Source organism: Hyperoodon ampullatus, assembly GCF_949752795.1.
Source record: "Hyperoodon ampullatus genome assembly, chromosome: 12".
Taxonomy (NCBI): domain Eukaryota; kingdom Metazoa; phylum Chordata; class Mammalia; order Artiodactyla; family Ziphiidae; genus Hyperoodon; species Hyperoodon ampullatus.
The window spans coordinates 33483139-33500489 of NC_136925.1; the positions used below are offsets into that span (position 1 = coordinate 33483139).

The 17351-nt window shown below is 36.0% G+C and overlaps 1 protein-coding gene across 3 annotated transcripts in view; it reads left to right on the top strand.

The window, feature by feature from the left end:
• Positions 1-17351, top strand: part of GRIK2 (glutamate ionotropic receptor kainate type subunit 2) — a gene marked incomplete at both ends in the record, with an annotated part of 630446 nt that overhangs the window by 405522 nt on the left and 207573 nt on the right. For all 3 annotated transcript variants that reach the window (XM_079716371.1, XM_079716372.1, XM_079716373.1), the window contains one exon: positions 4193-4300. In XM_079716371.1, coding sequence (XP_079572497.1) covers positions 4193-4300 — 108 coding nt within the window. The remainder of the gene's footprint in view (positions 1-4192; positions 4301-17351) is intronic.

Sequence of the window (17351 nt, forward strand, 5' to 3'; positions counted from 1 at the left end):
CCTTCTTTGTCTCTTCTAGTAGTCTTTATTTTAAAGTCTATTTTGTCTAATATGAGAATTGTTACTCCAGCTTTCTTTTGGTTTCCATTTGCATGGAATATCTTTTTCCATCCCCTTACTTTCAGTCTGTATGTGTCTCTAGGTCTGAAGTGGGTCTCTTGTAGACAGCATATATATGGATCTTGTTTTTGTATCCATTCAGCCAATCTGTGTCTTTTGGTGGGAGCATTTAGTCCATTTACATTTAAGGTAAATGTAACATAGGTAAATGTAACATTTAAGGTAAATGTAACATACATTTATGTATGTTCCTATTCCCATTTTCTTAATTGTTTTGGGTTCGTTATTGTAGGTCTTTTCCTTCTGTTGTGTTTCTTGCCTAGAGAAGTTCCTTTAGCATTTGTTGTAAAGCTGGTTTGGTGGTGCTGAACTCTCTCAGCTTTTGCTTGTCTGAAAACGTTTTAATTTCTCCATCAAATCTGCATGAGATCCTTGCTGGGTAGTGTAATATTGGTTGCAAGTTTTTCTTCATCATCACTTTAAATATTTCCTGCCAGTCCCTTCTGGCTTGCAGAGTTTCTGCTGAAAGATCAGCTGTTAACCTTATGGGGATTCCCTTGTGTGTTATTTGTTGTTTTTCCCTTGCTGCTTTTAATATGTTTTCTTTGTATTTAATTTTTGACAGTTTGATTAATATGTGTCTTGGTGTATTTCTCCTGTATGGGACTCTCTGTGCCTCCTGGACTTGATTAACTATTTCCTGTCCCATATTATGGAAGTTTTCAACTATAATCTCTTCAAATATTTTCTCAGTGCCTTTCTTTTTCTCTTCTTCTTCTGGAACCCCTATAATTCGAATGTTGGTGCATTTAATGTTGTCCCAGAGGTCTCTGAGACTGTCCTCAGTTCTTTTCATTCTTTTTTCTTTCTTCTGCTCTGCAGTAGTTATTTCCACTATTTTATCTTCCACGTCACTTATCCGTTCTTCTGCCTCAGTTATTCTGCTATTGATCCCATCTAGAGTATTTTTCATATCATTTATTGTGTTTCTAATCATTGCTTGATTCAGCTTTAGTTTTTCTAGGTCCTTGTTAACTGTTTCTTGCATTTTGTCTATTCTATTTCCAAGATTTTGGATCATCTTTACTATCATTATTCTGAATTCTTTTTCAGGTAGACTGCCTATTTCCTCTTCATTTGTTAGGTCTGGTGGGTTTTTATCTTGCTCCTTCTCCTGCTGTGTGTTTTTCTGTCTACTCATTTTGCTTATCTTACTGTGTTTGGGGTCTCCTTTTTGCAGGCTGCATGTTCGTTGTTCCCGTTGTTCTTGGTGACTGTCCCCAGTGGCTAAGGTTGGTTCAGTGGGTTGTGTAGGCTTCCTGGTGGAGGGGACTAGTGCCTGTGTTTTGGTGGATGAGGCTGGATCTTGTCTTTCTGGTGGGCAGGTCCACGTCTGGTGGTGTGTTTTGGGGTGTCTGTGGACTTTTTATGATTTTAGGCAGCCTCTCTGCTAATGGGTGGCCTTGTGTTCCTGTCTTGCTAGTTGTTTGGCATAGGGTGTCCAGCACTGTAGCTTGCTGGTCGTTGAGTGAAGCTGGGTGCTGGTGTTGAGATGGAGATCTCTGGAAGATTTTCGCCGTTTGATATTACATGGAGCTGGGAGGTCTCTTGTGGACCAGTGTCCTGAAGTTGGCTCTCCCCCCTCAGAGGCACAGCACTGACTCCTGGCTCCTCAATTTGGGATGATTCATTGTCTATTCATGTAATCCACAGATGCAGGGTACATCAAGTTGATTGTGTTGCTTTAATCCGCTGCTTCTGAGGCTGCTGGGAGAGATTTCCCTTTCTCTTCTTTGTTCTCACAGCTCCCGAGTCTAAGCTTTGGATTTGGCCCTGCCTCTGCGTGTAGGTCGCTGGAGGGCGTCTGTTCTTCGCTCAGCCAGGACGGGGTTAAAGGAGCCGCTGATTCGGGAGCTCTGGCTCACTCAGGCCGGGGGGAGGGAGGGGTACGCATGCGCGGCGAGCCTGTGGCGGCAGAGGCCGACGTCACGTTGCACCAGCCTGAGGCGCGCCGTGTGCTCTCCCGGGGAAGCTATCTCTGGATCCCGGGACCCTGGCAGTGACGGGCTGCACAGGCTCCGCGGAAGGGGGGCATGGACAGTGACCTGCGCTCACACACAGGCTTCTTGGCGGCAGCAGCAGCAGCCCCAGCGTCCCATGCCCGTCTCTGGGGTCCACGATTTTAGCCGCGGGTCGCGCCTGTCTTTGGAGCTCCTTTAAGCAGCGCTCTTAATACCCCTCTCCTCGCGCACTAGGAAACAAAGAGGGAAGAAAAAGTCTCTGGCGTCTTTGGCAGGTCCAGACTTTTTCCCTGACTCCCTCCCGGCTAGCTGTGGCACATTAGCCCCTTCAGGCTGTGTTCACGCCGCCAGCCCCAGTCCTCTCCCTGCGCTCTGACCGAACCCGGAGCCTCAGCTCCCAACCCCGCCCACCCCGGCGGGCGAGCAGACAAGCCTCTCAGGCTGGTGAGTGCCGGTCGGCACCGATCCTCTGTGTGGGAATCTCTCCGCTTTGCCCTACCCAGGTACGTGGGGAGTTTCTTGCCTTTTGGGAGGTCTGAGGTTTTCTGCCAGTGTTCAGTAGGTGTTCTGTAGAAGTTGTTCCACGTGTAGCTGTATTTCTGGTGTATCTGTGGGGAGGAACGGGATCTCCGCGTCTTACTCTTCCGCCATCTTTCCCGGAAGTCCCCCCTGTGCTGTCTTTAACCCAGATTTGTTCTGCTGTTCTGCACTTCTGCTTCTGTACTTCTTGATCCCATTGCTTATTTTTATACTAAATATGGATTTTTGTTAACCGCCTGAAGTTATTTTCTTTGGACGAAGTTGAGTTAATAAAATTTTTGTCTTCCTTAGTGGAGACCTGTTAGCACAGTAAACTCAGTGATGACCTGTTGCAATATGCATGGAGATATATATTATAGTTTTTTTTCCATTTTATTTGTAATTTATTAGCCTAAATCTATTTTAGAATCCCTACACGTAAGTATCCAAGGAGCACGTGGAGCCTAAGAAATGTAGCAATAATGATATCCATCTGTAATCCTTATTGAAATGTTACCCTTTATCTACTGAGCTTTACTTCTTTTGAGTCTCAGTATATATTCTTTCAAACATAGTTGTGAGTATATGTTACATTATTTTAAATTTTCATATGTAACTATTTTCCCAAGCTAATTGCAAATGACAAATAATATAAAACATGTAGGGGCTTCCCTGGTGGCGCAGTGGTTGAGAGTCCGCCTGCCAATGCGGGGGACACGGGTTCGTGCCCCAGTCCGGGAAGATCCCACGTCCCGCGGAGCAGCTAGGCCCATGAGCCATGGCCGCTGAGCCTGCGCGTCCGGAGGCTGTGCTCTGCAACGAGAGAGGCCACAACAGTGAGAGACCCGTGTACCACAAACAAACAAACAAAAATACATGTAATTGGGGCTGTATAACCAGCAGAATGGGAAATCATTTTATATTAAAAAAAAAAACCTCATTATTTGCTCACCTTTGGGGGATGAACCCATTGTGTAGCTAGATTATTATATTCTCACCCGCTTCTACCTGGAGAGAGCCTTCTACTGGAAGTATAGTTTGATGTGAAGTAATTTTGATACAGTTCTCCCAGCCTCACACAAAGAAAAATAAAGTAATAAGTTAATTATTCTAAGTGGAAAATGTATAACTGAAGCAGTATAGCATAATTTTTCCTAGATTCAGTTTCTTTCATTGTAATAAAATATTTACTTTATATTAGTTTGGTGTTAGGAGTGGTATTTTATAATAGTAGTTCTATTTGTAATCTCCAGCAAGATAGTCACTATCTCATAAATATTATAAGTGACCAACCACTTCTCATTTTGCTAAAAGAGGTTTGCTATTTAAAACATAAGCCACAAATTTCTCATAAAGGAAAATTATACCTGGAAAATGCATTATTTAGAATGAAAAATTTACAATAAATTTTTACTGATACTAGGATATCATATTTAGAAAAACATCTTTCAAAGTTCAGAAGAGAATAAAAATGTATAGCAATGTAAATTTATGAGAAGTAACAAAAGGTAAAACATTTTGTACAAAATTGTTTTATCTTCTCATCCTTTACTAATTTATGATTTTTGTATGTTTGTTTGTTTTCCCCATAGGCACATTGGGAAGGCCTCACAGGCAGAATAACTTTCAACAAAACCAATGGCTTACGAACAGATTTTGATTTGGATGTGATCAGCCTCAAGGAAGAAGGTCTGGAAAAGGTACTTGTGACATTCAGTTTACTTACTTTAATTATTAAATAAACATATCCTAGTGAAGAAATAAATCAATATTTCCTGTTGTAGACACATTTCATTGACATTTAACTTTACTGAGTAACTCTAAAAACATACATCTTCAATTCCTTTTTATATATTGAATATAATGATTGACTATTAGGACTCAAGGATAAAGAATATCTTAAGGCGATTTAAATGTTCTTATTTTCTCATCAGGTTTTTCTGATTCTCTGCATACAATGTATATAATATTAATTTAAAATAATATATATAATATATTAATATAATCTTAATTAGCTGTAAGATTTGATATAATGATTAGAAAATGTTTGATGTAATATGAATCTTTGTATATGCAGCTTATAATCACAGGCCTTCATAGACTTTCCTACTTAGAGCAGACCATACAGAAGGATTAAATACTGAAACATGTTTCCACTGCTTTATCATATTCAAGAGAAATGCCTGAATTAATGTACATGAGTAAATTAGGTATGAACACAAATGCTACACATTACACTGGGTCTATCTTTCTTGATTCCATTTATAGGTATTGAGGTAAAGTACAAGAAAGGCTCATAGAATTTGGTTGTGTTTGCTTACTTTAAGAACATTTTAGTGTAAGTTTTTAATATATGCATTTAGCTGTTTTCTGATGGATTCATTGAAAGTTACAGATTAAAAAGATATTTTGATAAGAACTTGAGAAAAAATTCTGTTTGAGATAACATAGCTTTAAAGATGGTGAGTTATGTTTCAGCTAACAATTGAACATGGAGCATCATTCATAGATGGAAACTGAAGAAGGAAATTGAATCAAAATAAGGGGTATTTTAGCCTGAGAGAAAATAGTATATATGAATGTTGATTCAAATGATGCAGGAGTGAGAAAACACATATTTTTGATAACACCAGGACAAGAAGTATATCATGGCCAACTGATGACTGAAGTTAACAGGGGTATTACCTCTTCTCATTGAGAGTTTCAGCTTGTACCCTTTGTCAAGACCATGCAAAATTAGGAATCTTTTATAATAAACTGGAACTAAAATATTTGTGAGGCTGTCACTTCCTAATTACCTTACTTCCAAGATAACAACATTAGTCTATACCCAAAACTGGAGTTGATAATGGTGGAGTTTAGTCAGCTCCTATGGGCTTATCTCAGTGTTTACTGGGGATGTTATTATCTTATTTTTGGAAATACCAAGTCACTAGGATGAGCTTTGACCACTGCTTGTATTTCAACACATCAACATAAAAATGGTGATGCTCTTCATGTTACCATAGACCCAGTCCCTTGGACTCAAAGAAAATATTAGAGGTTTTCCTAGGCTCTAGTGTGAATTTTAAAAAGATCCTGAATATAATGGTTACCAAGTATATGTGAGGATCTACCATATCAATAAGCAAGGTATCACAATGTGAGTTATAAATGTTGACATGACATTCATCAATATTTTGTGTTCAGACAGAATTAGGCTCAAATCCTTGTTCTGGCATTTACTATTTATAGACAAGTTTCTTAATCCTTCTAAAACACAGCATCTTCAACTGCATCCTGGGGTGGTAGCAATATCTGCCTCATTAAGGCTCCTAAGTTTTGTTGATTTTACTTTTATTTTTTTCCTAAAAAGTATAGTTACCAATCCATAGATGAAAAAAACAGAGTTCCTACCTTGATAGAGTTCACACTTTGGAAGATTCAATAGATGGTGATTCAGGAGGCTTAAATTACTATTCTAGTTCTATCACAACAAGTGTGTGAACTTCATCCTTCCATCCAACTTCTCTGGGCCAAATTCCCCATCTCAAAAGAAGTAGAGTGCAAAGGGCTTCCCTCTTGGACAGGCTGAAGTGAAAATATCATGGTCTCTAAAAGAACCTGGAAATACGTTAATAGGGGTCGAGGCTAGGAATTTTAAGTATCCTCAATTCTATCTTTCCATGCTACTGCCTTTTCCTAGTTTTGTCTTGGTCATCTTTGACCAGCACACTTCATTTATTCATTTAATTCTCTAACAGATATGCAGTGAATTTCTATCTTGTGTCCCTATGAAGGGTTTGTTCTAGTGAAGAAAACCTGCCAATTATAAATTGATTCATAAAATTATATTGGGTTGGCCAAAAGGTTCGTTCAGTTTTTTCCATAAGATGGCTCTAGTAGCACTTAGTTGTCTTTAACTTCATTCGAAATAATTTTTTTAGATTGTATGTGACAGCTGTCATATCAGCATGCATTTAAAAAAAGACATCAAAATTGGTGAATTTTTGTGTAGCCATTTTAATATTGAAGATGGAAGAAAAACAGCAACATTTTCAGCATATTATGCTTTATTATTTCAAGAAAGGTAAAAACCCAACTGAAATGCAAAAAAAAGATTGTGCAGTGTATGGAGAAGGTTCTGTGACTGATTGAACGTGTCAAAAGTGGTTTGTAGAGTTTCGTGCTAGAGATTTCTCGCTGGATGATACTCCATGTTCTGGTGGACCAGTTGAAGTTGATAGCAATCAAATCAAGACATTAACTGAGAACAATCAATGTTATACCACACGGGAGATAGTCGACATACTCAAAATATCCAAATCAAGGGTTGAAAAGCATTTACACTAGTTTGGTTATGTGAATCTTTGATGTTTGGGTCCACGTAAGTTAAGCAGAAAAAACCTTCTTGACTGTATTTCCACATGCGATTCTCTACTTAAACATAATGAAAACGTTCCATTTTTAAAACAAATTGTGATGGGCAGTGGCAAGTGGATACTGTACAATAATGTGGAATGGAAGAGATTGTGGGGCAAGTGAAATGAACCATCATCAACCATACCAAAGGCCGGTCTTCATCCAAAGAAGGTGATGTTGTGTATATGGTGGGATTGGAAGGGAGTTCTTTATTATGAGCTCCTTCCAGAAAACCAAATGACTAATTCCAACAAGTACTGCTCCCAATTAGACCAACTGAAAGCAGCACTCGACGAAGAGTGTCCAGAATTAGTCAACAGAAAATGCATAATCTTCCATCAGGATAACGTACAACTGCATGTTTCTTTGATGACCAGGCAAAAACTGTTACAGCTTGGCTGGGAAGTTCTGATTCATCCGCCATATTCACCAGACATTGCACCTTCAGAGTTCCATTTATTTAGGACTTTACAAAATTCTCTTAATGGAAAAATTTTTAATTCTCTGGAAGACTGTAAAAGGCGCCTGGAACAGTTCTTTGCTCAAAAAGATAAAAAGTTTTGGGAACATGGAATTATGAAGTTGCCTGAAAAATGGCAGAAGGTAGTGGAACAAAAGGGTTAATACATTGTTGAATAAAGTTCTTGGTGAAAATGAAAAATGTGTCTTTTATTTTTACTTAAAAAACCAAGGACACTTTTTGGCCAACCCAGTAATATAGGATTGGGCAGTGAAATGTGCTAAAAAGAAAGATCTCTTGCTTGTATATCATTAAAATGATATATTTTGAATCGTTTTCTGACATGTGAATCTTAGGATTGAAACAGTTAATAGGAGTAAAATCCATACTTCTGATGTTTGTAACTGTGGAGCAGATAAACCAGGAAGGAACAGGTATATTTCTGACAAACAGAGAATTAGGACGTATTCAGGGAACTGAGCTTGGAGTTAAAATGCTACTCTGGACACAGTTTTCCACTTAGATAGGGTTCAAAGATCAAAGTGAATTCTTTCTCCTTTATCTCGACGGAGATCTTATTTAGAACCCAGCCCAGTTAGCCATGGTCTAAGAAGGGTCACCAGTACCGCACACACAACCAACCACATCTGGTTTGTTTGTTTGTTTGTTTAATTGGAGCAAGGAATAGCAAATTTATCCGAAAAACCGGCAATCTGAGAAGATGGTGGACTTGTGCCCCAAAGAACCATCTTGCCTCAGTTAGAATTCAGGCTTCTTTTATACTAAAAGGGGAGGGAGTAAAGTCAAACATTTCCTGGTTCCAGTCAGCCTCCAGAGGGGATGTGCTAATTTCTTCCTTCCTGAAGTCATTCACAGGTGGCAGGTCTAAGGAGGGTCACCAATACCGCATACACAACCAACCACACCTGTCCAGACAAGCTCTTGGGCCATGGCAGTGCCTTCTCTAAAGAAGAAGAAGGAGAATAAGGGGATAAAACAGTAGGCAACTTTGTCTACCTCAGGCAATAATAGGACAATTTCTTTCTTTAAGATCCTGGTATTGAAACTACTAACAAGGAAAGGAAATCAGAATAAGTGATTTTCGCAGCTTGAATTCTTCTGGTCAGTTCAAAGACTGTATTGTATATTCCACTTTCAAAATATGTTTAGAATCCATCAATTTCTCCCTAAATCCATTGCTACAATCATGGCCAGGGGAACCTACCCTGGACACACACTGGAGCCCCAACAAGCCTCTGTTCTACTCCTCCTTGTAATCCATTCCCCAAATCGTAGCAGCCAATGGATGTCTTTAAAAGCAAAATGATGCGTGTCATTTCTCTATTTAACTCATCCCTTTATTTCCATTGTATTTTGATTAAGATCCAAACATGATTTACAATGAATTCCCTACCTCTCCCACTCAACTCTCACCATCTTCTCAGGTGTTTTCTATGCTCCAGCTATACTGGCTGTTTCTCATTTCCTCACAGGGTCAAGACTTTCTATTACTTTGGCAGTAGAGTTTTCCCGGTCTGGAATACCCATTCCTATCACCTTTGCCTGGCTAACTTCTTACTCATTCTGGGGGTTCCAGCTTACATTTACTTCCTTAGATAGGTATCCCCTAAGCCTAATCAAATTTAAGTTTCTCATAGTGTCCTCTACTTTTTCTTCATGACACTGCCTATAATTGTGTATTTACATACTTTTTTTTTTTTATTTTAAGGCTGCATCCCTAGCCAGAATACACATCCTATTAGGTGCAGAAAAATATGTCTCCTTTCTCACTATTTACATATTCAAGACCTAGCAAAGTGTCTGGCACAAAGTACATCCTCATGAAATGTTTATTGACTGTTGAACAAATGAAGGATCTCTATGAGAATCATAAGAGATACTTCACATAGAATACTTACCCAAGTGTCTGGTGCAGAGTTATTTTCCAACAGCAGAGCTTTTTTCCCCCACGTTTTCCAGCTTTCCTCCATACTTACAAAGTGGGAAGAGAAATCCAATAGTCAGACAATCAGTGGGCTGGGGTAGTGGGTCAAGAGTTCAAGGGGTGAAGAATCTTATAGCACAGGAGAAAGCAACACTGAAGTCTGAGCTTATAAGGATGCACCAGTGGCACCTCTGGTCTTCTACATAGTGCAGTTGAATACTTTCTGACACTTTATTACATCAATGAGTAAAAATAATTATTCTATTTATAAATTTTCCTTTTTTTATTGTAAGTTTATGTGTGGCAGTAAACAAAGACCACTTGGATGAGAACAAGCAGAAGTTGTTATTCAGAGCTTGCTATAGCAAGGGAGCAACTTACATTTGGCAGAGATTCAAGGGCAGGCAAGGGAGTGGAAAAGCTTTATTGGGGAAAGCCTCAGGTGTGCTCTGATTGGAGATTGTTGGCATGAGGTAACTGGAGGTGGGCTAACAAGAAACAAGGTATCTTGGGTAATTGGTTTGGTGAGTTTCTCTGGTTGCTCCTGAGGTGGAAGAGAGGGGGGGAAAAAAGGAAGCTGCAAGTTATTGAACAAATCTTGACCATTCTGGGCAGATTGCTGCAGAGGTTGTGGTTTGGCTTCCCAGGATGCTTGCTTCAGAGGATCTGGTTAAAGTTCTGTTGTCATACATGGTCTGACTGTTATCTATTTGTGTATTCAGTCTGTCAGTGGAACTTGGAAGAAGAAGGAGAAATAGCAAAAAGAAAAACAGCCAAGAAAAATGGACATAATTGACATGAGGAAATAAAAAATGTCTTCATAACTGACAATAAAATTAATATTTTAGGTTTTTTTAATATAATATGTAACTGGGAAATGATTTACCATTGGAAATGGCTTAACTTACTTACCTAGTCTTCTGAGGCTTAGCTATGTTTTAGGAAAGACCAGCTTCAGATGGAACAAAAGCATGACTAATGGCAAAAGATATTAAGAAATATTCAGAAGGTTCTTAGAATATTACTTCAAAAAGATTCTGTTTAGAGCAAAAACAGTTGGAAGGGTTTCACACAAAATAGGTTTGAAATGAGTTGATGACACTACAGGAAAATGGTGCATTTCCATTGCAAGCTGAGCTATCTAAAGGCCATTAAAAAAAAAAAAACTTAGACTTTGAAAAGAATTCCTTCTAAAAAACTATAATACAATAATAAAATTGCTTAATCCTACCATATTATTGAATTTTATTATTGAATGTCCATTGTGACAACTATGTACATCATGTGCTTTCCAAGAAAAAAAAATCAGTCTCTTGCTATTATACTTTATTGATTGTTCAAATGGATTTTTATTATACTAGAGAATATTTTCTTCTAAATAGAAATGTTAAACTAAAATCATACCTGTGTACCTCTCTTGCCCTTTCTGTAGCAATCAGGATTTGCTATCTGTTCTGGTTATTTTGCTGATAGTCTCTTAAAATGTGATATTTATATTAAAATAGAACTTGGAGAATAGAATGTTCTATCTCCTCAGTGGAAAGGCCTAATAAATCCTTATTGAAACTGGCTTTTATGTTAATATTATATTAACTTAGAAAAAAACATAAAGATCAAACTAATACATTTATCTGGCCAGAAATGGTACTAAGGGTCCTGGAATTGTATAGGCCTATGAACAGTCATGCCATGTGTTTGCCTCAGCGTGCTTTTATAACAAAATCAGCTTCTAACTTGTGCATCTTTAGGGAAAGTCTTGGAAAAGAAAACTGACTATAAAAAGCCATCTTATGTAATATATTTTTGCCAATTTCTACAAAATTAAGTATTTATATAAATAATATAAATCAAAATAATCCATATTTGCAAACCTTTAAGAAGTTTAAATTTGTTATATTTTACTTTCAAGTGAAGCTTCATTTCAACTTTTAAAATCTGTGTTTTCTGAATATTCACTGCTTGCATTTTTACCCACCAGTAGAGAAACTGCTATCAGCAATCCATAGGCTTCCTGCTGAAAACTCAAATATTTTGATAATATATGGAGAGAGTGAGAATTAGTAGTGAAACCATGCCTGCCTGCGTTTACAGGCATATATGTTCCAGGAACAGAACATGTTTCAAAGTGCTTTTTGAAGATTTTTTTTTGTAGAATATATATATATTTTTTAAAGTGGTAATTTCTGTAGAAAATTTTACTATTGCGCTTTCTCTTGCCAGTAAAATCCTATAATCATTAGCTCCCTATGAAAAAGGTGTCTGAACGGAATTTACAGTCTTCCAAATTTATCTAAATCTGAAAATCCACACTAGATAAGTGAGACTTTTTTTTTTTAATCTGTAGAAACCTAATGCATAGCAGTTTTTATCTTTCTCTCTTTGATGGCATTTGATACATATATCTTGGTCCCCATGGCAACAGTGACCCCCAACTTTCCTAGGAACTGAGATTTCTTTTGCCTCTGTAGGAAAGCAATGCTAATGGTGATGTTGACCAGTAATCTTTAAGCCAGTGGGAAATGTGTTCTTTGCTTCTTAAAAAGCAAAACTGGATCCCAGGCAGGACCCAAACTTAGTGTCTTTCTTTGGAGATGTTAACCATTTAATTTGTCTAACTCTTATAAAGAATCATTACATGCCCTATTTCACAACTGTACTGACATTTTTTTGGTTTGTGTCAGTATATTTATAGTGATTATTTTGCTTGATAACTTTTAACCTTCAGGTTGGTAAAATATTTAAGAAAACTCTGTATGATGTTTATGTTTAAAAATCAATAGGATTGACCTAGTTGAGGGCACACACTTTCTTATTTTGGTCCATCAGAGAATATCAAATATTGATTTTTTTCTTTCAATTACTGAATTTGAATTAAACATGTATACTAAATGTAATTGTAGTACATTGGTTTTATTTCAAAGAAATCAATGAACTACATTTTTATCCTTGCAAAAAATAGCCCTTAATTTAATATTGTCATGTCATTATATGTGAGAACAGTTAACTCATTGATTCAAATTTTATTTTAAAAATCAGAACTACCACCTGTCTCTTAACTCTTTATGTTTAGGGTTGACTTTGCCCTAAACAAAAATTAAAATCTTAGGGGTGAAAAATCTATGTTTAGATTAGTCATCCCTTTCTGTAAGATCATTATATTGTATACTTATTCATTTATTGCTTTCACATTAACGCTGTAGTTCTCAAATGGTGAAATTCCAGAACCCATGTTAACTAGTTAATAAACAGTTTTAGAAAAGTTGTTAACTGAGGGTTTCTTTGTGCTGTACTCATAGGCCAAATCACTTCTGTATGAAAAAGACTCAGTTCCCAGGTAATTGTTCTTTACTCTGATTTCTCCCTGTCAGGGAGCACATAGGCATTTCTAGGAAATGTTTCTTATTTATCGTTGAGAGATCAGATGACAATTCTTTCTGAAGTGATCTCCTGTTAATACTTAACCCAATGGAAGTACAGTACTATTCATTGTTATTAGACAATAATGTAAGTAACTATCTGTACTTTCCATTTAAAAATTTAACATAGGAAGGGGTGAAGTAAATGAGGTCAAAAAGTCTCTAATTTACCTGCAACACTTAGTAAGAAAACTACTATGTTGAAAAAACTCTGTCCTCACTACTCATGTTCCATATAGACTTGAGAAACCTGAGTTTGCAAATTATCCAGAAAGAATGGTTACACTAGTTAACCGAGAAACATGCAGTTCACCAAAGTATATTCAGTCAATTGGAGAGAATATTTAATCTTCAAATGTAAATTAGCATTTAATACCAGCACCTTCCTTATGCTTTTTACTTCTTAATACCCTCGAACAGTACTCTCAGGAATGCCTTTTCTTCTCAAAGAAATAGTAAATACAATGCAAGGCAAATTATGGGTCATGTGGTTGTAGGCAGCTAATTATTGGGAAGAATTTTTTTTATTGAGGTATAGTTGATGTACAATATTATATAAGTTATAGGTGTACAGTATAATGATTCACAATTTTTAAAGGTTATACTCCATTTTTAGTTATTATAAAATATTAGCTATATTCCCTGTGTTGTACAATATATCTTTGTAGCTTATTTTATACATAATGTTTTGTACCTCTTAATCTCCTACCCCTATATTGCCCCTCTCTCCTTCCCTCTCCCCACTGGCAACCACTAATTTGTTCTCTATGAGTCTATTTCTTTTTTGTTATATTCAGTGGTTTGTAATATTTTTTTAGATTCCACATGTGATGTCATACATTATTTGTCTTTCTCTGTCTGACTTATTTCACTTAGCATAATATCCTCCAAATCTGTACATGTTGCTTCAAATGGCAAAATTTCACTCTTTTTTATGGCTGAGTAGTATTCCTTTATATATACACCATATCTTCTTTATCCAGTCATCTGTTGGTGGACACTTAGGTTGCTTTCATATCTTGGCAATTGTAAATAATGCTTCTATGAACATCAGGTTGCATGTATCTTTTCAAAATAGTGTTTTTGGTTTTTTTTGTTTTTGAATATGTACCCAGGAGTTGAATTGCTGGGTCATATGGTAGTCCTATTTTTAGCTTTTTGAGAACCTTCCATACTGTTTTCCAAAGTGGCTGTACCAATTTACACCAATAGTTCCCTTGGTATACATGGGTTCCCTTCTCACCATCATTTGCTATTTGTGTTCTTTTTGATGATAGCAATTCTGACAGGTATGAAGTGATATCTCATTGTGGTTTTGATTTACATTTCCCTGATGATTGGTGATGTTGAATATCTTTTCATGTGCCTGTTGGCCATCTGCATTTCCTCTTTAGAAAAATGTATATTCAGTTCTTCTGCCCATTTTTTGATGGAGTTGTTTAGTTTTTTTGCTGTTGAGTTGTATGAGCTATTTTTGTATGTTGAATATATATTAACCCTTTATCTGTCATATCATTTGAAAATATTTTCTCCCATTTAGTAGGTTGTCTTTTTGTTTTGTTGATTGTTTTGTTTCCTATGCTGTGCAAATGATTTTAAGTTTAGGTCCCATTTGTTTATTTTTTTTATTTTTCTCCTTTGTTTTAGGAGAGGGATCCAAAAAATATTGCTATGATTTATGTCAAAGAGTGTTCTGCCTATGTTTTCCTCTAGGAGTTTTATGGTTTCTGGTCTTACATTTAGGTCTTTAATCCATTTTGAGTTTATTTTTGTATAGGGTGTTAGATGAAGACTCTACATTATGCTAACACTGTTTTATAATATACAGTGTGGTTTTTCATGATCACCACACAGGCCTTCTTTGGAAAAGTACCACTTATGTTCTTTGTTCAAGACAGATGAATTTGACTAAAATTAAGCCAAAACTGTATAATCAAAGAATTCATTTTCCTTTTTACATTACTCTATAATGAAAAACTATATTGCTTTTTTTTTCATTCTCCAACATCCATGGTTATATTGTTAGTAAATGTCAATAAGACAATGTAAATAGAATTTTGATAGATCCTATTGTGCCAGCTGGTTTTTTTTTTTTTTTTTTTTTTTTTGTGGTATGTGGGCCTCTCACTGTTGTGGCCTTTCCCGTTGCGGAGCACAGGCTCCGGACGCGCAGGCTCAGCGGCCATAGCTCACGGGCCCAGCCGCTCCGCGGCACGTGGGATCCTCCCAGACCGGGGCACGAACCCGCGTCCCCTGCATCGGCAGGCGGACTCTCAACCTCTGCGCCACCAGGGAAGCCCTGCCAGCTGGTTTTTAATGGGGAAATTATTTCTTAACTTTAAATGAGATTGACTTTATATATAACTAATATTTTACACTTAGCTGGGAATGTTTATTTTGTTCCTACCTGAGAAAGTTTTTGGTATACTTGTCAAATTATTATTGCACATTCCACAGAGCATAAAAAATGTCTCACTGATTCTGCTTACAAGAAGCAGTGCTAACTTACACGTTTAGAAGAAATTATAAAATGCTAATTACAGATGAGACAAGCAATTATGTAGCTCAGGAGAGGAAAGAAAAACATTCTTTGGACATAAAGGAGTAATATGAGGTACAAAACAAAGGAAATTTATACTGAGAAAACTGTCAAAAACAAAGATAAATAAATAAAGCATCAACTAACTAATGAGATACTCAGATAAATAATTTTAAAATCATTCAGAACACAAATTTTTTTCTACATTAAAAAATAAAACAAAGCAACCAGAGAGAAAACATATTTTACCAAATGAAATTATATGAAGAATTTTTTTTTAAATCCTGAGAAGTATAAAGTGTAAAGCATAAAATACATAAAATTCTTACAAATATTTATATTAACATATATAAAATGTAGATTAGGAAAAATTCAAATAAGTAGCAAAAATATGTGACCTATTACTCCCAAAGTTAAATATGATATTAAGGTAGAACTTGAAGAGAACATGAGGAACAAAACATGAAAAACAAAATATGTAAATATGAAAGAATAGACACATAGTATACATTCAATATTTGCTGAGTGAATGAATGAACAAATGAATAGGTGTGGAATGTTAACAACCTAAAAAAAACCTGAAAGTCTTCATTATGTAGTAATTCACTCATTTATTACATTTAGTCATTTATTCAATAAATATTCATTGTGTATTTATTATCTAAATTTCAAAGTTGTGACATCCTCCTTGAAGGCACTTAAAGTTTAATACAAGAAGATATGATACATAAAAATGAAATATAATTTTAATTCAAAGTAAAACATAAATGGAATTTCTGAGACAAAGAGGACCAGTATATTCAGAACCCTCACACAGAAAACCCCTAGTATGTCCTGTATTAATAGGCCTTAGGAAAAGAAATAGTGAAAACCAGATAATATGAAAGGAACAAGGTTAAAAATAAGATCCAGGGAGAAAAAAGATAGGACATTAAAAACATTCATGATGAACTGCTTATAAAGAAACCCATAAAATGGGAAGTATGTTGAAAGTATAATAATAGATAATTATTTATCAGCAAATGCAAATATACAAATAAGGTAAGCATGATATACTAGGTCCTGGAAATTTAGGTGAAAAGAATTACTTAGAATAAAAAGTTATTTTTATGTGATAAAACATACTATCTAGAAATAAAGGCAGCAGTCATAAGCCATTAGAGTATCATTCAATTATGTAAGTCAAACTATTAAAAGTAGAAGGTGAATTGTTAGGAAGTTGTATTATACCATGAACTGTCAGGTGGATGATAACAAACACAACAATAGTTTTGGAAAGTTATATGACAACGTGTACTAATAATCCTAATAATTCATATTATTTGGGCTCAGTAATTCCAATTCTAGGAATTTGTTTTTAGAATAATAAAATACACACACACACACACACACACACAAAAAATAAAATACATGGGCAAATATTTGTAAATAACCGTGTTTACTAAAACCTTGTTTTTAACAATGATAGTTAAATTGTGGTATGTTTATATGATGTTCATATTATACAATCATTCAAATTATGAATTTGATTAATTTTAATGCCAGAAGAAAATGCTCAAAATAGTATAGAAATAGGATATATTTAATAATTTATATAATACTTGTAGCACACTTATAAACACCTTGCATTGACTTCTTTTTCATTTAATCCTCACAACAGCTCTGTGAGGTAGATAATGTTATTCCCCCACTAAATTATTTTTTATAAAAGTAATCATGGAGGATGATGTAAGTGAAATGGGCAATATTTTGTATTAGTGATTTGATTAGAAAGTTGAAAAACTTACTGGTCAAGCTTGAGGGTGTCATTTGGCAGATGACAGTGGGCAAATGATGTTTGCCAGTGCTTTGGCTGGTAGAATTACATGTCTGAAAGAAATCTAACTATTTAACCAATAGTGAAAAAAAGGGAAATAAAATCTAAAGGACAAATGTGTAATAGGTATTAATTATAGATCAGGGGCAGAAAAATGGCAGTGACTGCAAAATA